Source organism: Corapipo altera, unplaced genomic scaffold (genome assembly GCF_003945725.1).
Source record: "Corapipo altera isolate COAL_440 unplaced genomic scaffold, ASM394572v1 77b, whole genome shotgun sequence".
NCBI lineage: Eukaryota > Metazoa > Chordata > Aves > Passeriformes > Pipridae > Corapipo > Corapipo altera.
In genome coordinates, this window is record NW_020884933.1 from 434,251 (window position 1) to 460,326 (window position 26,076).

The 26,076-nt window shown below is 46.6% G+C and overlaps 2 protein-coding genes across 8 annotated transcripts in view; one reads left to right on the plus strand and one right to left on the minus strand.

Moving 5' to 3' along the window:
- Window positions 1-2,387, plus strand: part of PHTF1 (putative homeodomain transcription factor 1) — a 29,477-nt gene extending 27,090 nt beyond the window's left edge. For 4 of the 5 annotated variants that reach the window (XM_027659984.1, XM_027659982.1, XM_027659981.1 and 1 more), the window contains 4 exons: window positions 800-955; window positions 1,327-1,422; window positions 1,781-1,906; window positions 2,259-2,387. In XM_027659984.1, the coding sequence (XP_027515785.1) occupies window positions 800-955; window positions 1,327-1,422; window positions 1,781-1,906; window positions 2,259-2,279 (399 nt within the window). In that variant the 3' untranslated portion in view covers window positions 2,280-2,387. Of the gene's footprint in view, window positions 1-799; window positions 956-1,326; window positions 1,759-1,780; window positions 1,907-2,258 lie in introns of those variants that run through there. The other variant, XM_027659983.1, reaches the window with a different exon arrangement.
- Window positions 2,388-3,586: 1,199 nt separating this feature from the next.
- MAGI3 (membrane associated guanylate kinase, WW and PDZ domain containing 3) overlaps window positions 3,587-26,076 on the minus strand; it is a 68,234-nt gene continuing 45,744 nt past the window's right edge. The window contains exons 11-22 of one of the 3 annotated variants that reach the window (XM_027659980.1): window positions 25,539-25,570; window positions 23,384-23,537; window positions 22,735-22,826; window positions 20,908-21,100; window positions 20,022-20,207; window positions 16,477-16,662; window positions 12,396-12,498; window positions 12,189-12,306; window positions 11,557-11,700; window positions 8,961-9,099; window positions 7,070-7,159; window positions 6,313-6,605 (exon numbers count right to left, since the gene is read on the minus strand). In XM_027659980.1, coding sequence (XP_027515781.1) covers window positions 7,110-7,159; window positions 8,961-9,099; window positions 11,557-11,700; window positions 12,189-12,306; window positions 12,396-12,498; window positions 16,477-16,662; window positions 20,022-20,207; window positions 20,908-21,100; window positions 22,735-22,826; window positions 23,384-23,537; window positions 25,539-25,570 — 1,397 coding nt within the window. In that variant the 3' untranslated portion in view covers window positions 6,313-6,605; window positions 7,070-7,109. Of the gene's footprint in view, window positions 6,606-7,069; window positions 7,160-8,960; window positions 9,100-11,556; window positions 11,701-12,188; window positions 12,307-12,395; window positions 12,499-16,476; window positions 16,663-20,021; window positions 20,208-20,907; window positions 21,101-22,734; window positions 22,827-23,383; window positions 23,538-25,538; window positions 25,571-26,076 lie in introns of all 3 variants that reach the window. The other 2 variants (XM_027659977.1, XM_027659978.1) reach the window with 2 other exon arrangements.

Below are 26,076 nucleotides of genomic sequence, written 5' to 3' on the forward strand. Positions count from 1 at the left end.
AATCTTTAGTTGGAAGTAGAGATTCATTCTGTGCTTGCATGGGAAAATCTCGAGTTTTATAATCATCAGGAAAACTTCAGGACATGGGCATTTGGGCACAAAGGAGAGGAGACTCTGCCCAAGGACCTCAAATGTTCACAGGACATTTTATTCCAGAGGGTTGATTGCAGCATCCTCTGTAACCACTGTGTGGAAAAGCAGCTCAAGAACTATTAGTTACACCTTCTAACCTTCCCTAAAGCTGTTGCAGGCAGCAGTGCTAATGCTGGAGCCATTTCTTGGCCAGTGTTCAGGCAGGTTCCTGATCTGAGGCTGCAGCTCTGGTAGCACTGAGGTTGATGGTTTGTAGATACTCTCACTGCTGTGACTGTTTTTGTAAGCCACAGGTTTCCAGAGGAAGGAATGACAATCCCAGTCCTGCTGTGTTAGTCCCAGTGAGTCCATACTGGGAAAGGCAGGAGCAGCTCCCTCTGGCTGGGGGGGATCTGAGGCTGCCAGTGGGACAGGGAAAGGCACTTTATTCCCTGTTATTTGGTCAGAAAGAGGGAAGAGAAAGAACAATTTTCCCTTTCTGAGCAGACAGAAAAAATCAATTCCAAGCTAAAGCCAGGTTAGAAACAAGACCTTTTACTGTGACCTCATCACAGGAATGATTTACACTTCGTGGAGGAACTGCCAGTGCTGGAGAGCACAGAGGGCTGGGCAGAGGAGGAGCAAGGGCAGTGCTTGTGCACTTCTCCCAAGAACAGGCAACTTGTTATTGACTTGTTATTGGTGCTTTTTTTTCCCCCCAATACAGGTTCTTAAGGGCCACAAAACCTTCCTAAATGCAGCTTACAACTGGGAGTTCCTGATGTGGGAGGCAGCACTGCTTCTCTTTTTACTACGTCTGGCATCTCTGGGCTCTGAAACCAACAAGAAATACAGTAACATTTCCATCTTGCTCACTGAGCAGGTGACTCCATTTAGCTTGTTCTCCCTTTGCCTTTGTATATAATGACTGTATTTGAAACCAGCTTAAACACTAGAATCAAACTTTCAAAATTTAGAAGTCCTCCCCTGTGTTGGCCAGAAGGCAACAAAGCACTGTACAGCAGGGCAGGGGTGAGCTGGGGATGTTGGAACAGACTCAGATTCTAAAGTTCTGGATGGTTTTTGTCTCTGGGTTAGCCAAAACAATTGGAAAAAGAATGCTGTTATCAGGGCTAAATTCACTTCTTCAGGAGTGACAGCAGACTGCAAAAATGGCTCTAGTTTCCCTTAGTAATGAATCACTGGGGGGCTGGTGCTGGGATATCAACACCTGGTCTGTGGTGTCTGTCACAGATAAACTTGTACCTGAAGATGGAGAAGAAGCCAAACAAGAAGGAGCAGCTGTCTCTGGTAAACAATGTTCTGAAACTGTCCACAAAGCTGCTGAAGGTAAGATACTCTGAACAGCTCAGTTTTATGGAATTGGTGCCTAAAGGCAATACCATGTGGCTTTTGATTAGGTAAGAGCTGGCTCTCACTCACAAAGGGAGTTTTTCTGTGCTCCTACAGCTGTGACATGAGATGGAGCAATACAAGACCACTGTGGTTAATTAGTGCTGTGAACAGACTGTGGATTCAGCAGGAAACATCTCTAAAACAGAGTGGGAATTCCTGTACATACATTTGAGAAAGGACACAGAGGCAGCACAGTCTGTTGGAGTGCCAGTGTTAAGCTGAAAGTCAGAGGATGAATTGCTTTGCTATTGGTGAATGTTAATGGACTCTTTTCCTTGTCCTTCCACTGCAGGAACTGGATAGTCCCTTCAGGCTGTATGGACTGACCATGAACCCCCTGATCTACAACATCACACGGGTTGTCATCCTCTCTGCTGTCTCAGGAGTTATCAGTGACCTTCTAGGGTTCAATATCAGAGTAAGTGTCCTGTACAAACCAAAAGCAACAGCTCTGGGGGCCCCCCAAACTCCTCCTGCCTGAGCAGAAAGCTTTGCACTGGTAATTCAGAGACCAGAATGTGCTGGGTGAGTCCCCACCTCCCTGAGCCAGTTTTGAGGGGAAGGACAGGGCTGACTCCAGTTTCATTTGTATTCAGGTCAGGCTGTTAAATCCAGAGTTCCTTCCCTTTATCCCAGTCCTCCTGTGGCTCATCCTGCTGGAGCTCACTGAGCAGAGCAGGATGGGGAAGGGAGACAGAGTCTCACCTGTGGATGTAGAACATGCAGATCTAAGGCTGTCAGACCCAAACTCACTCTCTGTCTCTTTGCAGTTATGGAAAATTAAACCATGAACTGACAGAACATCAGCCCTGGGCATCTCCACCAGAGAGGAGAGAACCTCAGGTGTTGGCAGAAAGCAGAAAACTGATGGAAATCTGTAATTACAGCTTTCAAACAGATTCTCAGTGTTATCAGAAGTTTTCTTTCTGCTTTACTGTTCTACACCACCCAGAACCAACTGGTCTCACCAGTGATGTCATCCCATGGCATGCACACAGAAAAACTGCATTAATGGGGCCAAATCCTGGCAGCTGGCACTGAAACCAGCAGGAACTGGTGTGGGACATCAAACCCTGAAGCCATACAAGAGCTGCAGCTGGAGGGACACCAATGGCTCTGACTGGTGCCACCTTTCTGCAAAACCTGAATCCTGGGATGTGACAAGGAGGGAGTCAGCCCTCCCATCCCAGTCAGCCTTCCTGGAGCTACACGGGAATATTTCAGCTCAATCATCCTTAGCTGCACTTGTCTGGCTGTGCTGAGGAGTCTCAATCCTTAAAAGCTCCACGTGCTTGAGGCTTTGCCTCTGTCCTGAACCACTGCAGGATGTGAATTCCAGCTCAGGATGTGAATTCCAGCCCTCCCTGCTGCCACTCCAGCAATACCAGAGTCCTGCTGTTGGCTTAGGCTGGGGCTGCTGCGAAGAAATGACGAGTATTTTTCTGAAAACATCAATTACAGGAGAAAAACCTCTCCACAAATACTACAGGGAAAGTGTTTATGAGCCGTAGAACATTTTGCCAGGTCTGTTCCCTGGAACAATCCACTCCATCCTGTCCTGCCTGAGAACAGCTCTGGCAAAGACCTCCTCAGGTTAGTGTTTAGAAAGGGCAGAGAAGAGAAAGAAAACGTTTTAAAGCTTCTGCTACATTTCCCTTCACTGGCTCTATCAGCTTCTATTTATTAGTAATGAAAAGAGCAAAAACTGAGGAACTTTTCAGAGCTTCATTCTTTCACAGGAGGGTAAGATGGCAGAAGCATTTTTGGTAGTAAATTGTTTACAGCTATTTTCTGTACAAGGAAAAGTTGTGAGATGTAAAAGGAGATGACAATTTTATATAGCAAAATGTACAAATAAACCTACAGGACAAGTATTTCATCATTACCCACTGTTTCTACAGGACCTGATGATTTTTATACCACCTTTGTCGAGCATTTGCTGTTTGAATGGAGGGGGGGGAGAGTGTCAAGGAAAATTCCAAGAATAAATTGCATTTGTTTTCCAGAGGAGCAGCATGTTTGTGGGTAAAACCTGGGGTCACACCCCTGAAAGCCAGCCAAGAACCTTGTTTATACAGTGCAGAACCAACAGGCCACGAACTGGAGTTTGTTTTTAATATCTATATAAAAAATAATGAGCGATTTACAGGTCTCTCTCTAGTCAGAACCTCAGAAGTCTGTATAAAGGTGCTGTACAATATATAAACATTTACACCCAGTACATCCATACATTGCTTAGCATTCCAAGGCCACATGGCTAAGTCTGATACAGGAAGTACAGATACAAGGTCTATGGAAGGAGAAATCACACACAGGTAAGACATTATCACAGTAACATATAGAAAAAATCGAGGGGAGTTGATGGCAGGGGAATCATTTCAGTGGTGCTACTTAATTCATCTGGAATTAAAGGTCTGGATCTGTCACTGTACTCAGTGGTCAGGGTGAGTGCACACAGCTCAACATAAACCACCCTCTGGGGAAGGGCACAGGGGAGATATCTACACAGGCTACTTCAGAGTATTAAATATTTCACAGTCATACTCCACCCAGGGAGTATTTGTACGTGTTATGCTACACAGCAAACCTCGATGGATCGCCCGGGGTTGAGCAGCAGAGCCCAGTTCAGAGCTGCTCTAAAGCCTTTTGAATTCCCAAAGTCTTTGTGGAAAAGCTGGCTGAGCAGTCAGCTGTGCTTGGGAAGAATTCCACTCAGAACTGCCTCACTGTGCTTCATCAGCCTTTTAAAACATCCCATGTTTCAAAGCCAAAAGGAGGTATTTGCTCGTTCCATTTCCAAGAGCAAATCCCCTCAGTTTGAGTTTTGAGTAAGTAAAGCTCCATCCTTTACTCCTCCTTCTGCAAACTGGACCAAGGGGCTCCTTTTACCATTAAAAACCTAAACATGTCAGGAAATCATCACTAAAACTATGAATAAAATAAACCCCTTCAGCTTCTGCTGTTCTCACAGCTTTGGGACTGAGGTGTCAGGAGGTTCTGGTGGTCACATCCCTCTTTAAAATGTCTCTGCCAGCCCAAACCACGGACAGCGAGCCTCCTGTACCCTCTATGTCATCAACACTCCCTGATCACACATTCCATGTAAATATGGGAGAGTTCTAATATACACAGGCAAAAACTTCACTGACGAGGCTGCTCTGGCAGCTGGGTCTGTCTAAGGTCAGTTGTTACCTCTACAGAGGGAAAAAAATCCAATTCCTAACTAGCATTAATTAATTAAAGATGGGACTTCAGCATCAGCTCCACACCAAGGCTGAGGATTTCGTGGTGCCACGAGTGAAACCAAAGGAATTATGTTATTTAACAGAACCCAGAATTTTCTCTCCTCACACAAGATGTTTGCAAACCAAATCCCTACGAATCGAGGAAATAAAGCAATTCTGCTGCGTTCAGAAAACGCAAAATTATATCAAATACCATTTTTATCGACAGGGTTTGGTCTGGGGTATAAAAATCCCAGGGAACACATCAACTGAGCAGCATCAGTGGCTCGTTTGCTGCCCTGGAACTGACAGAACCAACTCGCCCATGTCCTTCCTGGCCCAGCAAGAACACGTGGGTTTCCTGACGCAAACATGCACCACGCTCAGAGAAAACACCCACCTCAGCCCAAACCTGCCTTGTCTGTGACTGGAATCCACGGGGGGAGGATTAGATTGACTGGATACAGTAGATAAACTTGGCACAAGAGCAGGAAGTGAGTCAGGATCACATTGGCAACAGAGGCATTAAATAACTTTGTTCAGACCTCACAACACTCGGAGAAGCCGCAGCAGTGCAACGTTGGGAGCAGCAGACAAGGGCCTGCACGGGGACACGGGGACAGCAGCTCATGGCAGAGTTTCACTGAAGCATCCAAAAGGTCCTTCATGCAGCTTAGATAATTTAAGAACAAATCAAACCCTTTCCCCCCCTTCCAACCAGTTTCTGAAACAAAACAAAACAAAAAAGACAACTGTGTGAAAAGAACCAATGCTTTAAATGACCCTTATTGGAAAACTGGTTGAAACATGTTCTAAAAAAAACAGTGTCAGTCAGTCACACCCGTTTTCCAGCCACTCCTGCTGCTGGGGTGCCCTTAGTGGGGACCCTCCACGGCCCGGGAGTTATCGGGACTTTCCTCACTGGAGAACCCTCGGGGTGGGAAGTTCCATCTTTGGTTTCATGGGGCAGCTCCACGTGTCTCCCTCCGTGGTGCCTGTTCAGCGTGACAGTCTCCTGTGGTTCCCCCCTCCTTTGTTTCTCCATGGAAAGCAGTGGGATGTTGGACAGGCTGGAGGTTTTGAACCTGCTGGAACTTGGCTCTCCAGAGCTGGACTTGGTTAATAAATCGTCCTCGGAGGCGTTTCTCCTGCAGTCCCTCAAGGGAAGGTTGTTCCCCTCAAACGCTGGGTAGTGTCTCTCTGCAGACCACCCTTCCATCCTTCCTGCAGTTTTCTGCTTCGTGTCTTTCCTGCTGACTCCTGGTTTACCAATCCCACCTTTCAACTGCTCCACACCCCCAGTTCTGCCCTGGCTCCTTCCCACCGTTTCTGCACTTCCCGGCTTCCCGAGGTGCCTGTGGGGACTGGCTGACCTTCCTTGATTTCCACTGGAATACTCTTTTTTGTCACTATTGTTCATTCCTATTTCTGTGGTTTTACTCTCACTGCCTCTGGATCTGCCAGGTTGATGTGAGAGATTGTTCTTTTCAGGATCCCCTTTCCTGGGGCTGTGGAATCCCCTGGGAGGGTGTCCCTCAGCAGCCCCCGGCTTTGCTGGACTGGCAGATCTGTCTCTCCTGGTCCCTGCTTCCAAACTACCTTTAGTGATTCCAAACCCAGGGCTGGAGGGACATTCCCATCTGTTCTTTGTTCTCTGGGGAGAAGACTGAGGCTTCCTCTCACTCTGGTTTTCAGTTAAAGTGCTTATCTTGTCAGGCACAGTGTTCTCTGCTTGTTCCAGTTCCTCAGACAGCTGAACTCTGGTTAAAGCTTCTCCTGGTACTGGTAAATAACACACTTCAGATGGGGAAGCAGAATGGGAAGATGAAGATAATGGTGACTGTTCTTCATATATTACATTTGACGAAGATGGATTGTAACTATCCCAATCACCTGGAAGTGAACAGCGAGAGATTTGACTGAACAACTACACACAAAAAATAATAATCACTAAATATTTCACAATTTTAGCACCTCAGCAGCAAATTACCGAGTTCAATTTAAGAAACATTATGGAGTGGCATATTCTCAAAGCCTTATTTAGCCAGATTTATGTATTGTCTTTTTCTACAACAACCCTGAGGATGTGATTTTGGAAAAAAAAAAAAACCAACTAGGGCTCAGAATGCTGCCTGATCCCTGCAGGACTGACATGGGCTTGGATCAAAACAATTTTAGAGCCTACACAGCAAAATTGCAAAATAGAAAGTCCCTGACCTACATTGTTTAATATGAGAAAACTAAATGAACTGGAACTGTTATGCTAAAAGAAACCTGAAACAGTGAAAAGTCGAGGTTATTCACAGCTTTGCACTTAAATAATAGGAAGAGATGGAACACAAGACATGCAGATTTACCAAGTCTTTAAGGAAAAACCAAGAAAAGCACTGAAAGCCCTTAATGTTGCTCAGGTTTCACGTAGGGACACAGACTGGAAGGAGCCAAACCTGAAGGAGGAAGAGAAAAAGCCCAGAAGTACATACCAAAAAAAATCACAGAGTACAGCAAGCAAGATTTCAACCAGAAATGTGGGATTAACAGCAAGGCAAGAGGCAACAAACCCTTCCCCACTCCAGCACCTCCTTCACATCCCAGACCCCACTCTGGACAGAGGGATGGGTGGGATGTGCTCCAGAGGTTCCCTCAGACTTTTGGTGATTCTGTGTTTCTCCCTCAAGCTCAGGGGATTTCTATGAACAAAAAGGGCCAGGAGTGACCCCAGATAATCCCTGCACATCCCTCATGGATAAACTCCACTGATCACTGCTGGAGTCACACGGGGAGGAGAGAGCAGGAGGTGCCTCCACGCTCATTTTAATGGAAATGTCATTTTAAAAAGAACCTCCCCATGGCATTACAGCACATTCTGAGCTGGAAGGGACACACAGGGATCACCCAGTCCAACTCCTGGCCCTGCCCAGGACACCCCAACACCCCACCCTGTCCCTGAGGGCATTGTCCAAACACTCCTGGAGCTCTGGCAGATCTGGGGCTGTGCCAGTTCCCTGGGGAGCCTGTTCAGTGCCCAACCACCCAACCAGAAGCTCATCAGAGTACAAGGCAGACTGTATTTAACTACATTTAACAATATTCAGCTTTCCCCCTCACTGAGGAGGTGATTCAGGGTGAGAGCCAGGCCCAGGCAGGCAGGGTTTGTGCAGGCTGAGCCCAGCCCAACACAGATGGGCTGTTTCCATGCCCTGCACTAATTCCCTGATTTCACTGTGCTGGGCAGGTCAGAGCACGGGGATGTTCAGGGCCCTTTTCAAGCTCTCAGGAGGAAAGAAATGGAGACAGCTCTGAGCAGATTTTACCCTTTGAGTGAACGTCAGTTGCTGCCTGTAAATGAACACACAAAGTATTTGGGAGTTCAAACTGCGTGTTTGGGATTTTGAAAGGATAAACTCAGGGTTGGGACTGGGATTGAAAAGTTCTTTATCAGAATAAAAGTGACCCTCCAATTCAGGAAGTTCATCATGAGCACCCTGATGGCAACATCAGGGGATAAAAGACTAAAATGCATATTTGGGAATCAGGTGCTCTTTGCTTTAAAATGCTGCCACTGCCACAAGTCTTTGATTTGCAGTTTTGGGGCCCTGGCAGACCCCAAATCATCAGTTCTGAGCTCTGTGGCTCCTGCAAGTGTTTGCTTTGCTGTCCTTCCTTTTATCTGGCCTATGAAATTGTCCTTTCCTGTTGCAGAGGCAAAAATCATTTTCAATCAAACCAAATCCCTTTGGAGAACAAAGTTGTCCCTCTCCTGCTTCCTGAAGTTTTGGCTTTGAAAAACAAAGCATTCCATAACTTAGAAGGCTAAAAACTGAAATGAATCTGTACAGAAATCATATTTTGACAATACAGGCATTTTTAACTGAGTACTGTAGCATAGAGAATTTTAATTTAAATTAAAAGGCAATCAGAGTTAATAATTTTTATAGGGAAGTTTGATTATCTTGGACAGAGCTGAGAAACTTATTAAAATATGGAATAATTTCACAGGGTTTAATATTCCTAAATACTTGTCATGTGTTAATTGTACCAAAAATATTCCTCATCTTTTAAAACAAATATTTCAATTTTCTGTTTTTGTATTTTAATTTTTAATTTAATTCAATAATAAATAAACACTTGCACAGCTGTCACAAAGGGAACTGCCAACTACTGCAGTGAACAAGCACCAGAATCTGCTTTCCTCCCACTTTCCTCCCCCACCCTGGACAAAACCAAACAGCCCTTGAGACAACATACTGTGATCTGGAATCAATCCAGTCCCTGGTCTCAGCAGCAGCAAAACTTTATTCCCTCCAGCCTGAATCAGCTCAATGGCTCGTGTGTGAGTGATTCCTTGGGTGGGTTCTCCATTGATTTCCACTATTTGGTCACCAACCTGAGGAGAAAAGAGCAAGCAGGTGAGTCTCTGGGAATCTCTGACACTGTAAAGTGGTTTTTAGTTTAGAAAGAAAAAATTAAATAATAGAGGAAGATGCTTCTGTTTTCCCTCTCGTGCTGAAATCCACTCAGCAACAGTGACACCACCCCAGGGGTGATGAGAAGGGTGTGACCCAGGGCTCTGGGGGCTCACAGGTCACACAGGTTGTGTCCTCAGCCAGCTCAGGGAAAGAAAGTCTCAAAGTTCTCATCACTGACACATTCCACCACTTATTCACAAGGGATTTTTATTTACAAGTGATGGTGTTTAGTTTCTATCTACTATTCATTTATAAGTGATGGGGCAGATCCCAGGAGGTGCTTGAACGTTATTTTCCTTCTGGATCGTGGTGTGGAGGGAGCACAGGGATGAACCACACCTGAGTCACACCTGAGTGAGGTCACACCCCCCAGGTGAGGTGAGGGGCACCTTCACCCAGTGCAGAGCTCAACAGGGCACAAAATGGGGAATGGCAGGGAAGGAATTGTTATTCCAGGCAAGAGAGATCAGTGCTGAGGTCTCTGAGGCCAATTAACAACTCACAGAGGTGCTGGGCAGGTAATTCCAGCTCACACCAACCCCACAGGCTGCTGGAAAGGGGTTGGGATGAGCATCAAAAAGGGATGTCTGTTTGGGAAAATAGGAAAAAGGGAGGCCTATCTGGCACTGCCCAGAACAGCCAAGGGATGTCACTGCTGTGTAACAAGAGCAGCTCGAAGAGACTGCCTGGGCTTCCTTAAATAAACTCTGCCAAAGGAGGTCAGTGCTGGCTCAGGGTGGGACAGGGACATGCTGACAGCTCAACTGGGTGAGAAATTCCCCTTCAGTGTCTTAAAAGCACAGCCAGAAATCGACACTGTGTCCAGATGAGGAGGGAGACAAACTGAATGACACGGGAAGGGTGAATCCCCCGGGGCTGGGAGAGCTCAGCCCCTCTGTGCTCTGAGCCCAGCTGGGACACTGAGCTGGGACACTGAGCTGGGGACACTGAGCTGGGACACTCCACATCTGCACAGGGAGGATGAGGGGCCAAGGGGTGGGAAGGGCCTTTACAAAAGGCCGCTGTACCCACACCCCACATGGAAATCACTGAGGGAGCTGGAGCTCTCAGCAGGATTTTGCTGCCTCAGTCCCCACAGAGCCAAGGCACATGTTGTCTGAGTGACACAGGGAACAGTCAGCTGGGACCTCAGAGAGTCAGGGAATATCCTGAGCTGGGAGGGACCCACAAGGATCATCCAGTCCAGCTCCTGGCCCTGCACAGGACTCCCCAAAATCCCACCCTGTCCCTGAGAGCATTGTCCAAACACTCCTGGAGCTCTGGCAGCCTTGGGGCTGTGACCACTGCCCTGGGGAGCCTGTTCAGTGCCCAACCACCCTCTGGGGGGAGAACCTTTCCCTGAGATCCAACCCAACCCTGTCCTGGCACAGCTCCAGCTGTTCCCTGGGTCCTGTTTCTGCTCACAGACAGCAGAGATCAGTGCCTGTCCTGTCCCTCACAAGGAAGCTGCAGACCCTGATGAGGTCTGACCTTAGTCTTTTCTTCTCTGGGATGAACAACCTTCTGGTTGCTCAAAAAGCAAAGCCCTGGAGCTCAGTGTGACACCACTTAAAGAAGGAAAACAAGAGAAAATATTAGCACTGAACACCACACTTGTGTAGTCTCTGAAGCATGAGGGAAAAAAACCCTCAAAAAAGTTAACAATACTTAGAGTTCCACATCCAATTAAGCCTCACAGCAAGTATTTGTGTCAGCCCCATTCTGCAAATACAAACAGAGGCAGAACCATGTGCCAGTGGCCACAAGTGCAGGAAGCACCAGGACTGCAGTGGGATGGCATCTCATGGGCACCTGGCTCAGCTCCACACTCCAGCCTCTAAAAATCCAGCTCTGGGAAGTAGCCACAGAGCCTCACCTACCACACCATTCTTTGCTATTGTACCCATGTATTTTGGTTTTACTACAATATCTGAGAGTGAATTCCTCACACAAAGATAACATAACATTTTGAAAAAAATTAGGTTTGGATCTCCAGAGATAGCCCAGAACGGCAACAGCACAATGTACACACACACATTCCTTAAAAACTCACTGACTTGGACACTGATTCTCCTTTCAGCTTTCTGTTCCTCTGTGCAACCTCTTGTTGGGGTCCTAAAGTACCCTGAGGAGCTGGGTCAGGGATGTTACTGGAACTCAAGCAAGGCTGGACAGTTCCTTTTGGAGCTGTTCATGGATCTCTCCTCTAAAACTCCACAGCACTGCTGTCACTGCACAGGGACAGCTGCAAGAAGGGCAGAGGCCCAGCTGCTGTTCTGGGACCCTGTACTCAGGGAAAAACCAAGTTTCTTGCCACTTCAGGTAAATTAATGCATCAGCTTGATCAATAAATTGATTAGAGAAGCCAAACTCACGTGCACTCTCCCATCCTTGACCGCTGGCCCGTCCTCAGCCAGGCGCAGGATGAACAAGCCCATGTTATATTCCTTCCCTCCTCGGAGGCTGAACCCAAACCCTCGAGGGCCCCTTTCCAGCTCCACTGGGAAACAGCCAGGACTCTGTGAGGAGGAAAAAAGGAAAAAAAAAAAAAAACAAACCCGAGAGATGAGGACCTACAGGTAGATTTAAACATTTGTTTCACACATTTCTGTATTTTGAGATATTTTAAAAGGAATCCACCCCAGCTCAGGTGTGACTCGGGGTAATGGTTCCATTCCAAGTCTAAACACACAGAACATCTTCCCTTCTGAGAGATGAATAAAATCCTTTATGAAACTTTGCCAAAAGGGTCTGTAGTAGCTCCATGACAAGCCTTTTCTGTTTCTTTCATAATTATAATGAGAATTCCCTTATCCTAAGGAGATAATCAAATTTAAAGCATGAGCAAGAACACTCTGTGAGACGCTTCAGTGCGTTTTTAAACACAGCTTTTCTACCCACATCTGACAGGGAAATGTTTAATCGTCCTGCTTTCCAGAACTCCGTGGCAATGCCACCAATGGATGAGTATTCCACGTCTCCACACCCTCTGGATGGGCTCCTGTACCTGGGAATGACGGCCAACACCCGGAGCAGCATCCAACTGTGCCACGTGCTTGTGCTCGGGCCAGGACAGACGGTAACCACCAGAGACTTCTTTTCCAGCTTCACCTTCTGTGGCTCCCCTGTGGAGAGGTGAAAGGACATGGATTTTACCTCCACACCAACCCCTCTGCCCAAGCTTTTCCCGCTGTTCCCAGCCCCGTTCCCAGACCTGTCTGCGCCGGGGGGGTTGATCTGTGCCGGTCCCAGCGGTCGGTGCTGAGGGGCCGGGCTCTGCCGGGCCGAGTTCGGCCCTGAGGGAGGCCCACGGTGCTCTGAAATCCAAACAGAACCAACAGTCAGATGTCCTAGTTAGAACAGCTGGGACCAGTTCATCACTGGATGGGTCTAACCCAAAACTGTGTATTCTAGAGCCTTCCATGCCATTGCCCAGAAACTGTTACCAACAGACCATTTACACCCTCTGCCCAGAGCAGCCCTGACTCCTCAGGCTGTAAACTGGGTGTTAAGAGGCCTGTGAGATAGGAGGGTGCTCCTGTCCTCACACCCAGTGTGGAACCCCTGAGGGAGGCACTGGGCATTCCTGCCTGAACCTGAGGATATATAATCTTGGAGTCTTGGGACTTTTTTAACCACTTGTGGGATCCAGAGGAAGACTGCAACCACCACACTCAACCAGACTGCAACCACCACTCTCGACCAGACTGCACCAGCACTCTCCTTTTACTTTGGACTCAGGGGGCCAAATGAACACCACTCTGTTCATGCCCCAGGGTGCTGGGTTATACATTTGGGTTTTGTGGGTTAAAACCAACTGTTTGTCTGTATTATTGTATTATTTTATTAAATTGTTATTCTGACTTATAATCTCTCCTTTGAGCTGAGTTCATTTCCCCTGCTGGTTTACCTTTAAACCAGCACACAGACCCTCCCAAATCCACAGCTGGGATCACAGTGACCACCAGAGCTGCTGCTGTTCCCAAGGAATCCACCAGTGGCACCTTGGGCTGAGCTGAGCTCGCTCACACACAAGGATTTTCCACTCCAGGAACACAAGTGCAGCTCGTGGGTTCCATGAAATAAACCCCTGTTTTTATTCTTCTCTGTTTTTATTCTTTCATTCTGCTTTCCCTCGGAAAAACAACACAATTTTGTGGATCCAGACATGGACAGAAGGGTTTTGAGGTGCTAAAGGCCAGAAGGGATCAGGGGTGGTCAGATCCATTATATGGGATGTAATAAAATTTTGTAAGCGACTAAGAACAATGTCCATCTGAGAAATATTGCTTTGGAAAGGTAAGGGAATGAGGATCTGCAGGATCAATGGGAATTTGGAGGTGAAGACCCCAAGGAAGGAGGGAAACTCCAACTTATTTAAGGCACCACAGAGTTTTCTCCTGCCCAGCTCCAGGGAAGGTGAGGGACTGGTGCCACAGCCACACTGGGGGATAAGTTCACTGGCAAATTATCAACAGGGATTTTTAAAGTGCTTTGCCTTCTCCCAAAAGCAGAGTAAAAATTGAAGTATAACATTTTAATAAAATATTTTAAGATGGCTTATTTTCCCTTCCACGGAAAACAGTGATTGTGAACTTTCAAATCCACTGCATTTATGGACAAAAAACATGTTTCAGGACACAAAATGACTCTGTCATTTAAGAATAAGGAACCACAGTCCATGCAATAAGCTGCCTCTTAGCTAGAATCTGAAGGGCAAAGAGTAGCCCAAGATGAACTTTTGTGCTGAATTAAAAACTAATAAACTCCTTTTTCCCTATGAGGGTTAAAATAATAAACCCAAGCACCAAAAACTAGAGATGTTCCAGCACTTTTAGATGCAGCAAATTAGTGCATTTCTTAATTAAGAACAAAAAAATTCCATTAAAATATAAAAAGTGCTCGACCATCTTAAGGGAAGGGAAATTTAAAGCATATTAAACTGAATTTCTCAGGTATGTGAGGCCTCCCAAGCTCTCCATGGTGCTGGTCCTGTGACATGCCTTAAAGAGGTTTTTCTCTAGAGACAGAATGTCAACTTTTACTCCTGGTTTATCCTCAGATTTTTAATTTAGAAGCACAGGCAAGAAAAATGCCATCTGTTTGTAGAAATCCTGCAGCCTGCTCTCGTGTGTTCCCAGCTAATACATGACAAAAGCTGACAGGCTCCTGCTTTGGTGAAAAATGTTAAAGAAAGAATCTCTCCTGGTGCATGAAGGGGAATTCATTTATTCCCATGAAAAGCAAAGATCACAGGCCTGGGAAGGCTGGGGGGGGACCAGCCAGAGGTTTTATTGCCACTCTCAGAGGACAGTGCTGGGGAACAGCAAACTTGATCAGGATTTGTGCTCTGTGAGGCTGAACAGCTTCCAGAAAAAAAGAGCATTTTGGTGGGTTTTTTTTGGAGCTGCATCCTGCATTCTCCTCAGTGTGAAGCACCTCTCTGAGGTTCAGCTCCCTCCCTGCAGTGCCTGAAGCCCTGACTCACTCCCAGCCAGCTGGATCTCTCTGCTGTGAGCTAAACTCCGTTTCTCCAGCTACATCAAGGAGAATTTTAAAGTGGAAATATATTCCCACTTCGGTGGAGCAGGTTCTGCTTCTTTCTCCTTCATTGTCACGAAATCCTTTACATCTCAAACACGCCAACTCCAGCTCCCCTAAGCCACAGATTTCTTCTGACTGATCTTCACTCTGCTTTCACCACCTGCTACTGAGGGTTTTTTTTCCCCCTGTCTTTGTTGAGTCTCCACAGGTTCTGGTTTTATCTCTACATTTTGGCTCCAAATCTATAATTGAGGTAGTGGGAAAAGTTCTCACACAGAGTCCAGGTAAGGTCACGCCTAAATAATAGGTAAAAACATGATATTCAGAAAACTTATTCTGAAAACAAGTGGAAGGTGTCCCTGCCCGTGGCAGTGGGTAGAATGAGATGTTCTTTAAGGTCCTTCCAACCCAAACCAGTCTGGGATTCTGTGATTAAAAGCTGCAGAGAAACAGATCTAATTCAACCAACTCGAACTTCAGTTGCTTTATAAACATCACCCTGGGCAACTGCTTTGAAGTGTGTCCCTTCAAACTGGAATGAATCAGATTCGATAAAAATAAAAATCTTAATAGAAAAATAACAATTTATAGAGGTCTCTCTGCTTCAGCATTGACAAAAAGGAACATTAAGTCTTTGAAATTCTGTGTTACAGGCTGAGATGGCACGTTAAATATTTGCAACTAATGTGAAATTAGAGAATTATCTGCTGGCTTTATTCACAGTCTGGCTTTAGGTATTTATTATTTAAAAGGTGAAGGAAGCCAACTTTCTGACAAAATAATGATAGGGAGTTTAATTAAACCCATAAGCAGCAATCCAGAGAAATGCAGGGTTGGAAAACAGCTTTTCCCTTCAAAATTTTACATATTTGTAGTGACCTGTTTGCATAGAAACAAACCTGTGGTGCCCAGTGGGGCCTGGGAGCTGACACCAAAAATAGTCCCCAAAGATGGGACTTTGCAGCCCCCAGGACTTACTTTGCTGCTCAGGTGACACAGCAGGTTTTGAAGGTGAAGGATTTTGCAGAAAGACCCTGTCAAGGGTTTTTCCCCACGTGGTGGGATGTGACCCTTTGGCAGCCAGAACCACGGGATGTTTCTGTTGTATCCCAGGGATGCAGCTTTAGGGAATCTGCGTGTTTAAACGTGGAAGAAAGGAAAAACTCAGGGCTTTAAAGGGAGAGATTTGGAAAGCAGGAATCCCTGTGGCCTTAGGGCAGGGACAGAGGATCCTGGGAGCAGCTGCCTCATCAGGAACAAAGCTCTGGCAGCACCTGCAGCAGCAAGAAATGGGCACTGCTGGGGTGCAAGATTTTCTCTCTGAGCATCATCCCCTGGCTGCTGCAGCCCCCTCACAGAGGTCATTTCTCCTCAGCTGGAGAACACAAGGCCTGGACAGGATGTGTTTCTATGTCATCAGCGCTTTTTCTCTCTCACACATGAGAAACCAAGAGAATTTCTCTCACTCTGCATTGTGTTGTTAACTTCTATCTTTTTTTTTTGGATGCAACCACCTTGGCAGCTGCCTCTCTCTGCCCTGCCTGCCTTCAGCTCTTCTAGAGCAAACAAAGGAGCTTCCAAGTCATTCAGCTTCCAGGAGCTGGACTCGATGATCCCTGTGGGTCCCTTCCAACTCAGGATATTCCACGATTCACCCTCTATAATTTCTGAGCATCTTCACTCGATTTAAGCGCATTAACTTCAGCAGAGACAAACACCAGACTCTGGCAGTGTGGTGGCAGCTTCCTTACCTTCCTCAGCCACCACAGTGAGGGTCACCACGTTGCCAGCATCCTTGATGAGCTGCACGATGCTGTCGTGGGAGAGCTCCACGATGGACTGGCCGTTCACCGCCGAGATCCGGTCGCCCACCTTCAGCTTCCCGCACTGGTCAGCGGGGCTGCCGTCGATCACCCGCCCGATCTTGTGGGGAATCACTGGGGACCAAGGACAGCCACAGCAACACCTTAATACCCACAGAACACCCTGACTAGGAAGGATCAAAGTCCAGCTCCCAGCCCTGCACAGGCCAACCCCAAAATCCCACTGTCTGCCGCGCGGACCCGGAATCGCCACGGTCGTCCTGGAGAATCGCTCCCGCTCCAAAGGGTGGCACTGCTTTACAAGGAAAACCTGCAAACCGTGAGGAATGCTCCACTGGGAGTGAACTGAGCCAACCCAACAGCACGGCCCTGTCACGGTACAGGGTGTTGTGCCTGAAGGAAAACACGGCGAGGAAATGGGTCACATCTGCAGAGGGATGAGTGAGAGCGCGTGGCCCCGCAGCGCTCCGAAGCAGTTGGGTTTTGCCACTCAAAATGTAGTTTTCCATTTCATGCATCCACCCTGGAGCGCTGTGTGGGCTCAGAGACAATTAGGAACATCCAGTGTAACACAGAAATCTGGATGCAGGGGTAAACTCTTCCTCCTTGCAACTGAAAATTAACCCTTAAACGCACTTCAAAGAGAAATCAAACGTGTCCTGCCAGGGACTGACTCAGTAACCTGGTGAGGAACTCAGCAGTGACCCTAAGCACACCCAGCAAGGTGTGTTACATCAGCTCTGCACAGACCTCATCCCTTGCCCTGCTGAGATGAACCTGCACTTGTAATAATTATGTCCCATTTTATCCAGTTCTCCTGGGTTGGTTCCCTCAGTTCACCCCACAGTGACACTGTGTCCTGCACAGACTCCTCCAGAGGCCAAAGCAATGGGGCCAGAACAGAGAGAATGCAGAAAAGAGAAAATTTTAGGAAAAGTAGAAGGCAAAAAAGACTGATTTCAGTTCCTTTCCCAGAAGTGAACACAGAGGCAGAGCTACAGGCAGGAGGAGGGAGGGATGCTCCACTCCAGCACCTCTTCCATGGCCCAGCTTCACCGCAGTGCCCGTGGCTCCTGCGCTCTCTCCACCACGAGCTGTGCTGGTGCTCAGGAAGGGATCCTGTTTTATGGTTTGCTGCCCCAACATCATCTCTGCAGAATGCCCTGGGCAGCCAGGGAGCTGCCATGGTGACGGGAGAGACCTTCCAAAACCTGGGGCAAGGAGCGCTCGTGGAGCTGCCCCTGTGCTGACGTGGCCCCGACAGAGCAGATCTGCATCACATGAAAGCACAGCAGTCAGCAGCTTTCCCAGGCATCCAAAACAGCCTCTCATTCATCTGGATCCCTGAAAGCACAGCAGAGTTGGCTCCTGTCCTTCCCAGATCTCTCCTCAGGGCTCGTCTGTGCAGGAACCGCTGCACAGCTCCTTTGTAGTTCATTTCCAAACACCTCCCAGACCAACCTCCACATGTTCCATAAATGCCTTTCCTGGTACCTCATGTGAAAGCCTCTTTGCATTTCCAAGGCCTGAAGCAGGTTTGATGGATACCTGTTTTCCACAGGTGCTGTTCTCCCAAACACACTTTCTCTGAGGAACACCAAGCACCTGTCTGGATTATCAACTGGCTTTCCAAAACCACCAGAGCAAACCTGAAACACTTCCACAGTGTCACAGAATCCCAGACAAACTGGTTTGGGTTGGAAGGGACCTTAAAGCCCATTTCATTCCACTCCCCCTGCCATGGGCAAGGACACCTTTCACTAGACCAGGCCATGAGCCACCCAGGATTAAAAAGCCACCAAGGATCATTTTAATGAGCCAGCACCCACAGAAGTCACTGTGAAGGAACAGACACTGATGCCTTCGAGCCTTTACCATGAGTTTAAATTTTATTTACACTTCCCTTAATAGACTGGTTTTTAAATTATTATATAAACCTGAGAGCCAACTGTGAAGAGTGAAGCACTGCAGGGTTGCAGACTTAATTGCTGATTACTTGACTTAAAATAGCCTGGCTAAAATATCCTGGCATCTATCCTGAAGAACCCAGGAGCTTCACATTAAACTGTGGCACAGACAAGTTCTGCAGAGCACAGCCTGTGGATGCACCAGTGCCTCTTTCCCCGTGTGTTAGAAACAGCCTGGACCACAGGGCTTGTGTTTCCAGCACTGGAATTGGTTTCAGTTGCCTTCTATTTTAAGTTCTACTATCAAATAAAGATGGATTTGCAGCAGATCCTCAGACAAAAGTGCTGTCTGTAGCACAGTTATATTATAATTTATATTGCAGATCATATGAGGAGTGGCTGAGGGAGCTGGGGGGGCTCAGCCTGGAGAAAAGGAGGCTGAGGGGGGACCAGGACCAGACTCTGAATATATGTCATACAAATTCAGCACAATGCTACTTAGAAACAGGGTTTTTTCTGTGCTCCTGCTGGTTTTTATTGTGCAGTAAAATGAAGTGAGAAAACAGAAGTGTCTGAGGCTCAATAAAAACAAAAGAGACACTTTCATTACTACGTCTGGAACCAGCTGAGGAAGTTTCAGGTGATTTACACCAAGGAACTAAAGGAAGTGCGTATTTCAGGAGTTATCTGTACCTTCATGTCGTGAATTGGGTTCATCTGTGGGTGACCACCTAAGCCTGTATTTCAAGGGCTGACAGAGATAACCCAAATCTGATGCCAAAGGAAACGAACCCCACAGATGATCCTACTCGTCCCCTCGTGCCAAAATGACTCGATATCCTCTCCCTGGCCCTGCCAGGTGAGCAGCAGCCACCAGCATGAGCAACACAAACACACCTGATGGACCTGAGCAGACCTGCTCCTGTGCAGGATCCTTCCCTGGACTCCAGACCTTCCTGCCAACAGCTTCTCCCTCACTACTGGTCACACCATTTCTTTTGGTTTAGCTTTTAACCTTGGTTGTTTTGCTGTTTATCTTCACAGCTATGCCTGAGCTATGTTCATGTCTCACAACTGCAATACCACACCAGGCTACTTTTTCATTTTGATGAACTTCACAGACACTCTCTGTCTGACAGCAACAACTTCATTGCTTTCCTCCAAGCACTGCAGCCTCTCCTTTCTCAGAGCCCCAGAATAAATTTTACCTGATTAGGTAAAATAAAGCCAAGGCTGAAACTATGCTTCCATTAAAATGCCAGCGAATTAATGAGGTGTGAGAATCTACATCACCACCAAGGCCTGACAAATATCCACATCCCACACACTGCCCTGTGGCAAGTGCACAGTCCTGTGGACAGGCTGGTTGTGTGGGATATACGCTCCCCTGCTCCCCATTTATGTCACAGTTGGGTGAAAAGGAGCACAAACAAGAAGCAAGACAGACCAAGGCTCAGCTGGAAAGGTGACTGTGTGAGTAACACCAGCACTGCACAGACAGAGAAATCCCTGGAGAAGCTGCAGCCAGGCTGGGCAGTGGCAGAGCCACCAGGACATGGCACTTACCCCCAGGAGGAGGTTTGTTCTTGGAGGTGAGGATGACAAAGCCAAACCCTTCATTCTCCTTCCGCTGCAGACGGACATCGTACACCTCCGGGCAGGGCTGGTTGGCAAAGTCCCCCCGGCTGGGGCGGGGAGAGCCATTCTGAGCCAGGACAGGCTGGGCCTCCTCCTCCTCTGCTGGCTTGTCCCCTGGCAGGTAACAGACAGACAACTAATAAGGAACAAACCACACCAAGCAACTCCAGCACAAGTCGGTGGCAGTGTCAGCACGGGGTGGCAACGGCGGTCACTGATCAGCTCTAAATCCCATCCCAGCTCTGTCATTCAGGGAGTCACGGACAATAATCTTCTCTAAACTGCTGATCTGGACACTGATCTAAAACTGCAGAATCACAAGATGCTGCCCTGGATCAGCTCTGGTTTGAATGCTACACGATGATGCCAAAAGACTTGAGAATACGACATGTGGAAGGTTCCCTGTCTGTGGCAGGGGCTTGGGATGACATGAGCTTTATGCTTTTCCAACCCAACTCATTCCATGATGTACAGAAAACAGACTGGGTTATTACCCAATTTTCATAGCTTTAGTGCCTGTTTTAACTACTACCTGCAAAAAGGTTTGAAGAAACCATCCCTACATCATAATTTTCAGAGCCTTCCCTGTGCAAGCAGTTCAAATTAGCAACCACCAGAGCATCAGCTTATTAAATTCTGCTTTTCTCCACTTACTCAGAGCTACAGCTGACCTTCCTCAATCTCAGGCTGCTCAGCTCTAGTGCAGAAATTAAAGACTGAAATAAATTATTTCAGAGCAGTTTCAGTGGATGTGCTGACGAGCCCCCAAGTGCTCTGTGTGTCCTGCAGCCCCTCTGGGCAGTCAGACACCTACCTCCAAAGAAGATCTTCCTCCTGACTGTGAGCAGGACCTGCCCATTCCGTGCAGCACTGGTCATCAAATCCAGAACCTGCTTGTGGGACTTCCCTTTCACGGGGACCCCGTCGATGCACATCAGCTCGTCCGCCGCCCGCAGCCGCCCGTCCTTCTCTGCTGCTCCCAGGGGGATGATGGCCCCGATGTAAATCTGTCACAGAGCACAGGCAGGGCATTGGAATGGGAACATGCACTCAGCACAACACGTAATGCCTGGAATCCAGGTGAATCCAGGCCGATGAGGGCTTTGGGAAGACATTTTTAATGATTATCTCCCTGTCCAGCTCCAGCAGAAACACAGCCAGTGAGTGTGCTCTGCACAGGTTTGACCCAGGAGACAATCCAGGAGCTCAAAGCACTCGATACATACCTTTTAAAAAGTTTTGGGGGATTTCCAACCCTCATTTTCACAAATTCTGCTCCCTTGAGAATATTTGTCAGCTTGCTAAAAAGCCCAACTTTTGACATGAGCAAATACTTATAACATATGTGATTTCTCAGACATCAGTGAAACAAAAGCCTTTGTCACTTATTCCACTTAATTTTTTTACCAGGAGTGGGCCAGAGTTTTTGGGGAAGAAGTAAAAGCTTTTGAAAGAACTCGAACTTATTTCTGAAAAGTTGCTTAGACAGCTCCACGCTCTGAGTTGTTTCAGTGCTCAGCTCTAGGTGATTAGATAATGAATTCAAACATTATCAATTCTGTCTGCCCCCACCTCAGAAAGTGCTACTAAATATAACACAGATAGGAACACCACACTCTATTTCATATGCTAGCATCACTTTCAGATTAAAGGAAAGATTAAGGATAATTACAGCCAGTGCTGTTGGAGGTTAAGCAATGGTGGGCAGCTCATCTGTGCACAGCACTCATGACATCAGCTCCACACTTCCCAACAGCTATGGCTGTTATGGAAACAAAACACCACAAATGCTATGAAAAAAGTGCAGCAGAAGTAACATTCTTTGGGTTTGCTCTTTTCTTTAAATGCATGTTAGGGAGGGGAGGTTAAATAAAAAAAAAAAAGCTAGCACAGGATCACAGCTGGGAATGGAAAAACTGAATTCCTTCACTGTAATCAGAAAACAATCTGTGTATCTATTCCAAAAGGTTTTCCTCTTCACTTGACAGCTGAAGGAAAGGCCCCTGACATGCAGTGCTTCTTCCCAAAGAGAAATCTTTGCATTTTTGGACATAGAGGGGAATCTTCTGGGAGAACAGACTATCCAGGGGTGTCTGCACTGGCACCTCCCAGCTGCCTCCAACTCCATGCATTTCTAAAAGCTCAGTGGGAGAAATGGGGGAAAAGGGGATGTGACCCCATCCCAACTCTCGCCTCCTTTCACTGCATGGAAAAGAACAGCCTGGTGGAATTCTGGCAGGGTGAGCAGTCCCTTCCTTCCACTCCACTGCTCCGGGGATGTGGAGCATTAAATCCCAGGAATGTTCTGTGCCAAGGCCACCACTGGGATCAGGTGGCAACGGGCAAAGGTTGGGCACCAGCACAGCCCTTTCGAGGGCTCCTGGGACACAGCAACAGCTGCAGGAACAGCACTGGCATCATCAGCCTGACAGAAAACCACTGCCAAAGACAGGCTCGGGACTGAAGGCAGCCACAAAGAGGGGAAAAGAAAGGTAATCTGGATTAATTCCTGATCTTTGAAAGGCAGGCACTGAACTGATCAATTCTGCCATCACTGAAGTGTCTGGAATGCTGGGAAGTGAGGATTACAGAGGAGCATTCTAACAGGAACACACAGGTAACACTGAACAGGTCCACTTACAGGCTGATCCGGCCCGTCCCCTCCAAGCACCCGGAAACCAAAGCCTGACTCTTGCTTTCGCAGGAAAACATCCAAATCTCTTGTGTTTGGAGCTAAGAAAAAACATTTCAAAACATGTAAGGAGCTAATCTTGGATTACTGAAGGATTATGCTTTGTTGGTGCATTCTGAGGTGTCTTATTGACAAAACACAGTAACCAGAAATACAGTAAATAATAAAACAGCAAGATATTCAGTGATGTTCTCTTTCCAAATGGGAAAAATCAATTTTTAAAAGAGAAATCGCAGCTACATTCATGCAGTGGGCCAGGATAAAAGCCAGTCTAGCACAGCTCAGAGCTACTTCTATAAACTCTGAAAAGGGCAGCTCTACTTCAGGACTAGATCATCCTCAAGACCATTTCTGTAATTAACTGTTTTACTGCAAATACAGTTAAAACATTTTAATTATTTTTAAAAAAAATTTTAATTATTTTTTTTTTAAAATGTGTTCCAAAGTTTTCCAATTTCTGCACGAATTATGCATTTTTTGAAACTTTTTATCCACAGGAGGTTAAGAAACTCAGTAACAAAGTCTCAGTAGTTTTACCACACATACAACAAAGAAAAAATTCCTTCCTAATCGAGTATTTTCAAGTTGATTTACTCACGTTTGTCCTCATAAATAGTCTTAGACTTCAGGTAGACTTCAGAAGGGTCCAGTTTGGGAGAGCCTGATCGCACAGCAGAGGGTGGGAAGGGCATGGGCTGTGGGATGGGATCACTGACAGCTTCCAAACTCCCTGAACTGTCCTGCTTGTCCTTCTGAAACACACCCCACCCACAAAATCCAGATTAAACCAAAGCAGAACTGAACTTGTGGGGGCAAAGACAAGGAACACCAAGCAGAAGAGAAACAAGGGAACGGGGGAATAAAATTATGACTCAGTGTAGATTTTCCAGTGGATTTGTCTGACCAGAGGACTGAAGTCTTCCCCTGTGGGACACGGATTTCTACTGGAGACTGGGCTGAGAAAGGGGTTTGAAGGGGCTGATACCCAGAGAGGAGTGAAGCTGGGTAGATCCTGGTGGTTACCAACACATGGGATGAAGTGGGGTGTACAGGACAGTCATGGTTGGAGAAGACCCCAAATCCTTGCCAGGCACCTGCCAGGCTCTGGAGCTCAGTCCAGGCCCATGGGCACACGCTGCTTCCCCAGGGGCACTGCCTCCTGCCCTCTGCCAAGGACATCCCCACGAGCACCAGGGGTGTTCCCAGCCAACACCAGGAGTGCCAAAGGCAGTGTAAACACAGGCCAGGAGGACACACCTGGGTGGTTTGAGGCATTAGAATTCACTATTTGCCTTTTCATGATCTGAGAGCTGCAACACTCCTGTCAGTATTTCCCAAAGAAAGGACACCAAGCATCCTTGTGGTCTCTCACCCTGATTTCCAATGAATTGTGCACTAAAGTAACTCCAAATACTTACTCAGGGCAGAAACCCAGCCTGGAAAACTTGCACGTGGCTGAACCACAACAGGAGCAGAGCAGAGTTAGATCTGCCCTTTCACCAAGAGCACAAGAAACTGCCCTGAGCCATTCAGCAGTTTGACACTTCTTGTGTGTTTATAAACACAAGACCTTGCCCTTTTTAAGTGAGTTATTTTGCCACACTGCTTAATGCCACTGAGCATTGAGTGCTCCATGGGCTCCTGCACGTGTTGGAAGAGAATGCCAGTCCCCAAATCCAAAGTATTTTTAGCATGGGAGCCACACTGCCAGGGCCTGTGCCCTCAAACTGCAGGGATTTCTGCCCTGATTTATTCAGGGTGGGCAGCTGGATGCTTGCAAGGGGATGGAATCTGCAGATCTTATTGAGCACAGTCTGCTGAACACGTGTGTCTGTGTTATCCCACTGCTGGGATACGACTTCAGCACCCAAACAGCAGGATAAAGATAGAAAGAGAAGCTGCATCTACATTGTGGTAATGGGGTTCTCCTCAAATGCACTGATTTGTTCTGTACAAGAAGCATTTTTAAAGAAACAGCTGTGCTCAAGTAGCCTAATTTATAACAGAAACATGCATGGCAAACATATGCATTAATATCAGCATTATTAAATCAGAGGGTAATTTTATTAAGCCCGAGGATTCTTTACTGAGCTAATATATATTAAAGATGGCCCAACAGATTGAACTTCCAAGAGCATCAAGCTAGAAATGCACAGCTACACAGAGACCTGCTGAAAATATGGATCCAAAGAGAAGCATTTCCAGAAGGGAGCACTAACCAGTCCATTAATTCTGTGTGAGCATTGAGAAGAATCAAAGTATCATAAACTTCCTTCAGAAATCCCATTCCACTTTAATAATTAGCAATGAAAAAAAGTAGATACACTCTATTTTGTTTCCCTTTTAATGAGTACTCTGACAGCAGCTGCTTAAGACAAAGACTTTGTGCCTGCCAAGTAGACGTGGTTTTGCTAAAGCATTTTGTAGATTATTACAGGGAATAAAATCCAGAGGAAATGAGATTACAAAGCAGGTCAGAGCATGCACACAATCAGCCATTTCAGGAAATAATGATAGAACTTGATAATCGTGACAAACCAACAATATTACACTTATCATCATACCAGACTCTTGCTGCATTCTTGATTCTTCAGTAGTAATAAGAGAGATATCCACCATCTCCATTAAACAGCTCAAAAACCTCAAAGGAATATTTCCTGTTCATTAGACCATATTTAAGAGTCTGTTTTGCAACCCTAAATCCCTGAATATTCTCCATTAGAAACCAAGTTAAATACATCCTCAATACTCACCCCTTTGGCAGTTTTAGTAGGTGAGGGTGGACCTGAAGAAAATAGAAAGTAATTTCAATAGTAGGTTCCTAAAAGTTTAAACAACATTACAGCAATATAATCAGCTCCTCCTGGGGTGAAAACTGTAACTTCTGCTTCACTCTTCTGTGAAGTGACAAAGTGACCAAAACTATCACTTCAAAGAAGTTTCAATTAGAATTGAAAGCTGTACAACAATGAAAAATATCTATTTCTCTGTTTGCTAAACACTGGTCAGTCAACCAAATCACCCATCGGTTCCTGGGATAAGCAGACTTGTGAATTTGTCTGAGGGAATTTCACCTGCTACAAAGAAATCTAATTATTTCCTGAGCTTATTAGGGAATAGTAGCATTTCTACAGAAAAAGACCTGGAGACTTTTGCAAATATCAGTGACTGAAGTGACACTCTACATAAAGCCTGAAGAGACACTGAGCAGCCATGAGCTGCTTCATAATCCACTCAGCTCCCTCTGAGAGACACACACTCTGTACTACAGTTTTTGGGGAGAAGGTGCAT